The 9124-nt window shown below is 34.1% G+C and overlaps 1 protein-coding gene across 1 annotated transcript; it reads right to left on the bottom strand.

The window, feature by feature from the left end:
* Positions 1 to 1610: 1610 nt before the first annotated feature.
* On the bottom strand, positions 1611 to 8691 carry LOC121375803 (eukaryotic translation elongation factor 1 epsilon-1-like). The gene is made up of 6 exons (XM_041503459.1): positions 8555 to 8691; positions 5187 to 5283; positions 3444 to 3547; positions 2625 to 2720; positions 2185 to 2244; positions 1611 to 1717 (listed from the first exon to the last, which is right to left on the bottom strand). The coding sequence occupies exons 1-6, from the start codon at positions 8666 to 8668 to the stop codon at positions 1634 to 1636; spliced, it is 555 nt and encodes a 184-aa protein (XP_041359393.1). The 5' UTR covers positions 8669 to 8691; the 3' UTR covers positions 1611 to 1633.
* Positions 8692 to 9124: the final 433 nt, after the last annotated feature.

Raw genomic sequence — 9124 nt, 5'->3', positions numbered from 1 at the left:
TCGATTGAGAGTGGAAAAATAGACCTCTTTCACATTCCACTGCACATGTGCACGTAGCGGGGAAACTGATGAACGCTAGTCGTGAACTGACGCGAGATCTCGTAAAAATAGCCCTGTCTACAAATTGGGGGGCACTGACAATAGGAGGCCACGCAATAGGAATGTGAATTAGCTCTATTATTAATTATTGTATCAATAGGAACCCAAAACTTCTGTAAACATCCAACAAATACTTATTGGAGATGTTTGCGTATTATTTGAGTGTGTGTGTTTTAAACCAGATTTATATAAAGTAGTTAAGTTAGGGTACAGTACCCTGCCCCGGCCTCTTGGTTGCTTCCGACCCGAGAATGGCCAGAAATGTAACTGTATTGCATATACAGATATTTATATTTGAAGCAAGAATATGTAGCCTAAGAAACCTGTAAGGTTTATTTATAAGAGATTAATCTAGCCAACAACTTGATAATATGACTATGGATGGTTCCTTTATTATAAACTCAAGAGGGTTTATTATGCACAGTCATAAGGTACTTCATTTCAGTGTTAGAAGCAAACATATAAGTATAATGCCTCTGATGACGGGCAAGCCTGAATTTAAACCGAAATAATTAAAATGATGAAAGAAAAAGAAGAGTTAGGCCAATAAAATAAATAAATAAATATTTTTCAGATCACATACTTTCAGAATTTGATAACTGTAAATTAATTAAGGTATCGGCACTACATTTATTGACATTTAAGCAAACGTACTACGGTGACACTCATGAACAGTCGTCAAACAAAAACACATCAATAGCAACTTCGTAAATACCAGATATTTCAAATGAAGTTGTAGGTGTCCGATATAGATGATAGTGAAAAGTAAATAAATAAATAAATAATTTGTAGATAAGACATGTACATTGATTAGTAGTTATATGACCGTCTTTAAAAAAAAAAATGAAACGATAAGGTATATGTGAGGTAGGGATTTTGTTGGGTTTTTAGGCAAAGGGGAGGCATATTTTTATTAAATTTTAAATACCGATATACGGGAAGAATTAAACATCACTAGAAATCCACGTGAATAGAACTATAAATTCTAATTGTTAAAAGTAGCAAATACATTCCAATTAACTTCATTTTATTGTATAAATATTTTAATTTTGCTTTGTTAAAACCCTTGACAGGCGGCTCCAGAGACTTCGTCCAAGTTAATTTTCTCTGCTTTTGGTCTTAAACAATTCCAATGTAAACTTTAGTAGACCCGGTAGACCGTTTTTCGCTGCCATTTTACCATCCGATAAGAAATATGTATGCTAGTTGCTAGAGATTCACAGCTTCTATGAAGCTACGACGCTCATGACAACTGTCAATCATGCCCCCAAAGTTGTTTTCAGCCTGGATAGGAATGCGAAAGAGGTCTATTGAAGTGATCTTAAGACTAATCCATCTGTGATGGCGATCATAATAGAGGTATAGGTTTGAGACCAGGATATGACAGATCCCGCAATATGTCTTTCCTTATATGTATTCTTATGAAGTACAGCGATCTCATGTTTAGCCCTTGCCTACAGGTAGTAAAATTGTATCAGGTTTTTCTACTTGACAAGCACAAACAAAACAAATGAAAACAATAGTTTATTTTCTGTCAGTGATGACAATTTAAGTAAATGGGTGTTTTCTGAAAATTTAAACATCTGAGATCTTGTCGAAGATTTTCGTTTTGTTGCATCTGAAATAAAATGTGAAAATTTGGTATTATGAATTCAAAATACTTGGAGCATGATATAAAACAAAATATGTAAAGAAACTAATAACTTTTGAAGTATCTTGGTTATCTGTACATAGTATTATCTCTGAAATGACATAATGCTTACAGCATTGACTTTTAAAATTTTATTAATAATATACCAGACTCTTATTCTATTATCAGCTGATTAGTTTGATTTGTATAACAGGAAAATGGAGATGCAAGGAGTCTCCATTAAGTACAACAATAATTTTACCTAAACATTATATTATTACAAATTTCAGGACCATAAAATTACAATTTTGTCATATAGAAAAATAAAATAACATTCACAAAATATACAAATTCATCTAAAAAAAAAAAAGAGCAGCCTACTGATTAGTTCTACATGTGGTAGAAAATTTTGTTAGATGACCACTTCAAATATCCTTCATACATGACCGACTTACATTACTAAACCACCGTGACACATTCATGAATATTTCTTTTTCCTGATGGGTCATATCGCCCTGTAAAAAAAAAAAAAACCATGTTTATGTTGCAGACAATACTAGTCTTCACTTAATATCTTCCATTCACTAGCTAACACATCTTTGACAATGCTGTCATCTGGCACTGGACTCATTCCAGCCAGTGCACCATGATGGGTATATATCAAAAGGCTGTGGCATGTTCTATCCTGTCTGTGAGATGGTGCATATAAAAGATCCCTTGCTACTTATGGAAAAAAACAAGATCGACACAACTGCTGTTATAATACACACACACCAATAGATAAACCAATACACACACACACCAATAGATAAACCAATACACATACACACACACACCATTACACACACCAATACACATACAAACACTGATATAAATATTAATTTCAAAGCCTTACCACAATGCAGTGCAAGCCATGAAACAGCACAATGTCCGCAAGAGTCATATGATGGCCAACAAAGTAGACTTTGTCTGCTAGATACATATTCAGCTCCTTAAACACCAAATAAAATAGGTTATTAATCATTCAGTAAAACAAAATAATTAATTTGATGGTTTTAATTAAAAATATTTACATAATACATAAACAGGATTTTAATGCTGTTTAAAAACAGTCTAAATCAAGTAAATGATTTGGCAATTTTTTTTGGAAAATTTGTAACCAGATTTAAACTGAAACAAAATAAAAATATATACATTAAATTTTAAATCAAATTTGAAAAAAAAGAAAGAAGCAATTTGAATCTTCATGAACATCAATATTTTTGGCATATATATGCTTCCATCAGAAATCTGTTCAAGCATGACTGCCTTGGGCAGCCCGAGAGTTTGGTCCAAGACTGGGATCAAAGCTGTGTTATCTATTTCTCTTTTATATTGTAATTTGACCTCGCAACCATATTGCATTTCCTCATTTGACAATGGACTGGTCCGAACATGTATCCCAACAGCGAACCATTGTTCTAGTGTGTCAGGATCTAGCTGTTACCAATCACGTGATCACTTTTTGCTTCTTTCTGAAACAAGTTTTCTTCAAATCGTTTTATTATAATTAACAAAACCAATATAATAATTGTATGCGGTGCACAGGCACACACTAAGATACATGTAGGTACATTTTAATTTCACGACTATGTCCATGTCAGACTCATTGCACAGTAGTCAGTTTGTGACAAGTATTGTAGCAATTCAGAAATGAATAAATGTGATCTTTCACCTTAAGAATAGTTGTGACATCTTTGTCTGTAGCACACCGGTCGAGGAAACAAGTCCTGTATTCCAACCACTGCTCTATCGCGGCTCTCTCTGCCACATCAGAACCTGTAACATTATTCATAATCACTGTTTAGTAGATATAACTCGGTGACCAACCAAAAATAATAAAAACCCACTGCAAAAGAAAAAAAGAAACCCAACCCCCAAACAACTTCAAAAGAAAGTCTACAAACAGAATCCACAGTTATATATATATGACCAATCCACAGTTATATGCACAATTTGTAAATGATATACCAATACTGAGTGCAGCCCAACCAAAGTTAATGGTTAGGCTCTTTGCCGCTCTTGGTAGACAAACGTTTGAATATGGAATCTGTTGGTACATGCAATTAACAGAAAAAGCAACCTGCTGAATTTGGATCCTTATTAATAACATGGTAAAATCAAGACCTATAATACTGATATGTATATAAATAGGGAACTTCACCATAACCCAAAACCTAACCGTAACTCTGTGTGTGTGTGTGTGTGTGTGTGTGTGTGTGTGTGTGTGTGTGTGTGTGTGTGTGTGTGAGAGAGACAGACAGACACAGAGATGGAGAGAGACACGGAGATAGAGAGTGTGAGTCTTTTTGACTTTGAAGTACCCCATTGTCGAGATGAGGTCACAGTCTAATTATTGTCTTGATTCTTAATACAATTTTATGAGTTTGGGGCCAGGTGGTTGTCAACAAATGACAAAGAACACAGGGCTAGCTCTGGCACTCGCCAAATTCGCCAACTGCAAATTTTAGACAACTGGCAAATTTTATTTTAATTTGGCAAAAGAATTTCATGTCATGATTGATATTTTGTTAAAAATAATTGTGGGTTTCTGCAATTTTTTTAATAGATAATTTGGCGAACTTTTCTATACACCCAGAGCTAGTCCTGGAATATTATATTCAGGCCTTCAGATTTCATGGAAATGATCATTTCCGGTACTGTGTTGGTAAAATCACGGAACCAAAAAAAAAATTCTCATGATTATATTGAATACGACTATTCAGCGGAACCAAACAACAGTTTCCAATAGGTTCCCATGATCACAAGGCACAGAACTGATAAAAGGTAGGAAATCTCAGTCTTGATTCTCTGTTTCCAAGAATTCCAAAGTTTGGGTTGGAAGTGTAAGATTATGAAATGGAATCCCAATATAACTACCGGTAGATAACATTGAAAAATATATTTATCCCATGGGATCCTAATTTTTGTTCTCCAAAATTCAGTGCCTGTTTTAAAATTCCTAGGTACATGTAGGTCATCATAAGGGTTATAATAATTATTTCAGATCAGTGATCCATAGAACATATTTAAACATCACATACAAAACTGATTACATAATATACAGTAGCTTGTGCCAGCGATTTACACATACAGATTTGACGTACACATTTGTACACCGCAGGTGGGCAAGTAGGTCGTTTGAGGTCGTTTCGATTCTGATCGTCAGCGAATATGCTGTTGGACGAAGTAAAGCACTAAAGCTTTTTACTCGATGACTGACAAACATCTTGCTGGCACTATATGGTCATCGTTGTCCAATCATCCATCGGTATGCATTATTATAACATATGTTAAGATCCTTCATGGTATCCTGTGTAAATTTCACCCATAATGCACCCGCTTAAAACAAAAACTAGAACTGTATGTGTATCGGTATGTGAACATAATGTTCAAAGAGAACAAAACAATCTCATACCTATTAAATAATCTAGATGACTGGTTCTTGCAAGATATTTGACAATTGTTCCATGACCTCGCACAGACGTCTTGCCAGAATTTTGAATAGTTGGCACCTAGAATGGTACAATAGAGTTAAAATACCTATAAAATACATGAATAAATCGACAACAAATCAAAATAACACGCTCTACATGCGTATATTATAGTTAAGGTCAACGACAGTCACTTTTCACACCCTTGTTTTGGGTTTGTTTACAATAAATATAGCATATCTTACTGTAATTTCACTTGAAATCCATATTTCGTAAAAGGTATAAAAAAAAAATCACAAAATTTTCTTCAAACACATTCAGATGCATTAGTAATGTTCAAACAAAAAATGTTCAATAGCAAGTTTGCATTGGAATTTTTCCAGTATTCTTAAAAAGGATTTGTCATTGGAATACTGACGTCATTCAAATTCGAAATTAGCTATATTATTACAATGCTTCGCCACATTAAAATAAAAACTGGTCTACTAATCTGGTCTCCAGTCAAATTTCTATAACAAGCATTGTTTACAGGTTGGTATTTTGTTATTTTTCATAATTCTGGACAAAATATTAATTTTAAGTTTCAAAAGATGAAAGAAATAAAAAGTACCTTTTGTCAAATATATCTTATCAAAAAATTACCGTTGGATATGTTTTATTTACTGTGTATGAAGCCAAAACAAGGGTGCAAAAAGTGACTGTTGTCGACCGTAGTTTGTTTTGTTTTACGACACCACTAGAGCATATTGATTTACAGTGTTCAAAATAAACACTTGTCCGTTTGTCCTGACAAATGCTAATTTGCTTGGACAAGCAAAACGTACCTCAATGGTTGTCCAGTGGACAAGTAAAAATTTATAATACTGTTTCATTTTGATCAATCAAAAACATTGTCCTTGCACTTGAATAAAACACACAACTTATTTGCACAAGTAAAAATTTATAATACTGTTTAATTTTGATCAATCAAAAACATTGTCCTTGCACTTGAATAAAACACACAACTTATTTGCACAAGTGAAAATATTGGCAGACAAGTATAGATTTCTAAATGTACTTGTCCGGTGGACTAGTGGAAAATTCTGTTTATTTTTATCACTGATTTATTAATTATCAGGTATTGGATGTCAAACATTTGCTAATTTCTACATATAGTCTTAGAGAGGAAACCTACTATATTTTTCCATTAGTAGCAAGGGACCTTTTAGACAGGATAGCACATACCATGACCTTTGAAATAGTCGTATTGCCCTGGCTGGAAAGAGAAATAGCCCAATGGGCTCAACAACACTGGGGATCAATCATAGACCGACCGTGCATCAGGTGAGCGCGTTACCACTGGGCTATATGTGTATATTAATCACTATGCTTCTGCTACAAAGACTATTCCAACTAAATATCAGCAAGGCTCCAAATTGGCATGAGACTGGAAGCAAATGCCAATCAAAATGAACAGTATACTTTCTGAAAATCAGGTTTACAAGCTGCTTTTGCTTTCTACCTTATTTTGACAGATATATTCAGAATTCCTCATTTTGTGGTGCGATAATATAAATCATATTTTTTTATCTGCATTTGCCTTACATTTTCTGTAAAACTACTGAAAAAACTCACACAATCAGGCCCTAATCTAGAATTGACAGGAGAAGTTTGATGAAATCAAACAGGAGAAGATTGATGAAAATAGGCTATGTTTCGTCATGTTCCACGTTTTAACGATTTATTCGGAAAGAGTTTGAATATGCACTCGAAATATTTTGATATAAAATATTACTACTTCCGGTAATAAAATTTAAGCATTTCACATAAGTGTATGTTTTCATTAAAAATGTAACATTATTAAGTGATTAATAATTAATGCATCATTAGTTATTTTTTTACATTACTGTAGCTGTGAATTAACAACGCTTCACTGATCATTGCAAACCGTGTGATATGTGTTGATGACACCAAACAAGTTGGTCACAGGGCTGCTAGATTATTGTAGTCCCACTCCCATGGCTAGTATATTCAATGTTGGGCTAGTAAATAACTACTATTGCCATGCCTGATGGCTAGTGAATTTTTGGGTCAAATGTTGCAGTTAAGTCTAATTTTGTAAATATAAATATCCTGTCCCAACCCCCCAAGTGTTAGTGTTTTTAAGCTGTATCTCCCTCTTTAGGTGACATATCTGATTATTACTATTATTTAGTAAACCAGGACTTCTAGATTATGGTAGCCCCACTCCCGTGGCTAGTGATATTCAGTGTTGGGCTAGTAAATAACTACTATTACCATGTCCGACGGCTAGTGAAATTTTGTTTGTCAAATGCTGCATTTAAGTTTATTTTGTAAATATAAATATCCTGGCCCCACTCCTACCTTCCCAATTTTAAAAATTACTGATCCTATGGCTAGTGGATTTTATAAAAATTCTAGAAGTCCTCAGTAAACTTAAATAACTTAAAGAAAAGTAGGGCTAGTGAATTTGTAATCGTTGCTAGTAAATGTTTTAAATCACTGATCCAGCTTGCAGTGAACTTGTATGGAAAACTTACTCGTATGGGGGAAAATGCAGTGAACTCGTATGGAAATCCACAAGTGAACTCGTATGGAAGACTTACTCGTATGGGGGAAAATGCAGTGAACTTGTATGGAAATTACAAACTGATATATCCAATACTGTATAGCAACTTGTGTGTAGTTTTTATGCAGAGTTCGACAAATCCATAAGCCCGACGTCCATGGCTAGTGGTTTTTAAGTTCGGGCTAGTGAGAAACACAAAACATGCATGCATTGTTTACGGTTTCTGTCGCAGGAAATAAGTCTAATGACATACGTGTTTTGATTGGTTTTTATTACCGTTTTTGTTCATCAATTAACAACGGATTACACATCGCCGTTATATTCTTTTGACATCAGTCCGACACGGGATGATGCCCTGTATTTGAGCACTTCTCCCTAAATTAATCTGTTTACTTATTAAATTGACAAAATTGTTCATGTGTTAAGCCTATTCCTTTAAGTTTTACCATCGATGTCCCAAACTGCATTCACCTAACGACAAAAACACAAATATGATATTTATGGAAATATTATTCTACATTTTTTAGCTACGATATGTGAAACAAAATAGACTTCCTGAACTGTGAAGAAAAACCTCATAAATAAACGGCATGTTGATTGCGCGAACCGTGCACGAAAAAACAAAGTTAACGGAGTGGAACCATAACGCAGTTAGGGACGTTGACGATAACACACATGTGACCGAAAAAAAAAGGTTATAAAATAAATATATATGAATTTAAAATGTCCATATACAAGGGTTAAATTTAAATTTTTGGCGACATACGGACTGCAACAGATTACCTTATTCCCACCATCAAGTACTATGTTAATATGCGATAAACCAAAATATCTTGCAACAGATTGCAATTCTTCCTTTATGGCAGACATATTTATATACTGTTTTCCTAGTATCATTTATTACCATACTAAAATAGCGAGGCGTAGCGATCTATTTTGACACTGGGACAGTCTAACGATGAGTAACTTTCGGTAATATTCGTAAGAAGCTTACGAGTCGTTCCGAACAATATTCGGATGAGCTCATCTCCTTCCGAGTAAAATTAACACCTGACGGTTTCTAGACGTTTCGTACCCAAACCCGTTCGTACCATACCGTTTCGTAACCACTAGCATACCAGTTCGTAACCAATTAAATAATGTCATGCATTACACCTAACATTAATATTTTTTTTAAATACACAATTATAATGTTATATTACAAACATATTGTAACATTTAGCCAAAAATATGTTGTAATAATCACTCAGTATCTTTTATAAGCATTAAATGAGCAATTATGTGCTGTGCATCACTGAAGCATGCCGTTTTGTAACCAAAAAGCGTACCTTTTCGTAGCCAAAGAGCAATTCT

The sequence above is a fragment of the Gigantopelta aegis genome, chromosome 6 (assembly GCF_016097555.1).
Source record: "Gigantopelta aegis isolate Gae_Host chromosome 6, Gae_host_genome, whole genome shotgun sequence".
In the NCBI taxonomy this organism is placed as follows: Eukaryota; Metazoa; Mollusca; class Gastropoda; order Neomphalida; family Peltospiridae; genus Gigantopelta; species Gigantopelta aegis.
Note: the sequence above shows the minus strand (reverse complement) of the source record. Positions and strands in the feature narration are given on the sequence as shown.

What these genes read in the sequence shown, in the direction of transcription:
- LOC121375803 (XM_041503459.1), bottom strand. Translation starts at nt 8,668, where the DNA reads ATGATACTAGGAAAACAGTATATAAATATGTCTGCCATAAAGGAAGAA. An exon ending in TCATCTAGATTATTTAATAG is followed by an intron (nt 3,548 to 5,186) that starts GTATGAGATTGT and finishes ATAATGTTACAG; the next exon opens with GTTCTGATGTGGCAGAGAGA. An exon ending in ATGGCTTGCACTGCATTGTG is followed by an intron (nt 2,245 to 2,624) that starts GTAAGGCTTTGA and finishes TTTTTTTTACAG; the next exon opens with GGCGATATGACCCATCAGGA.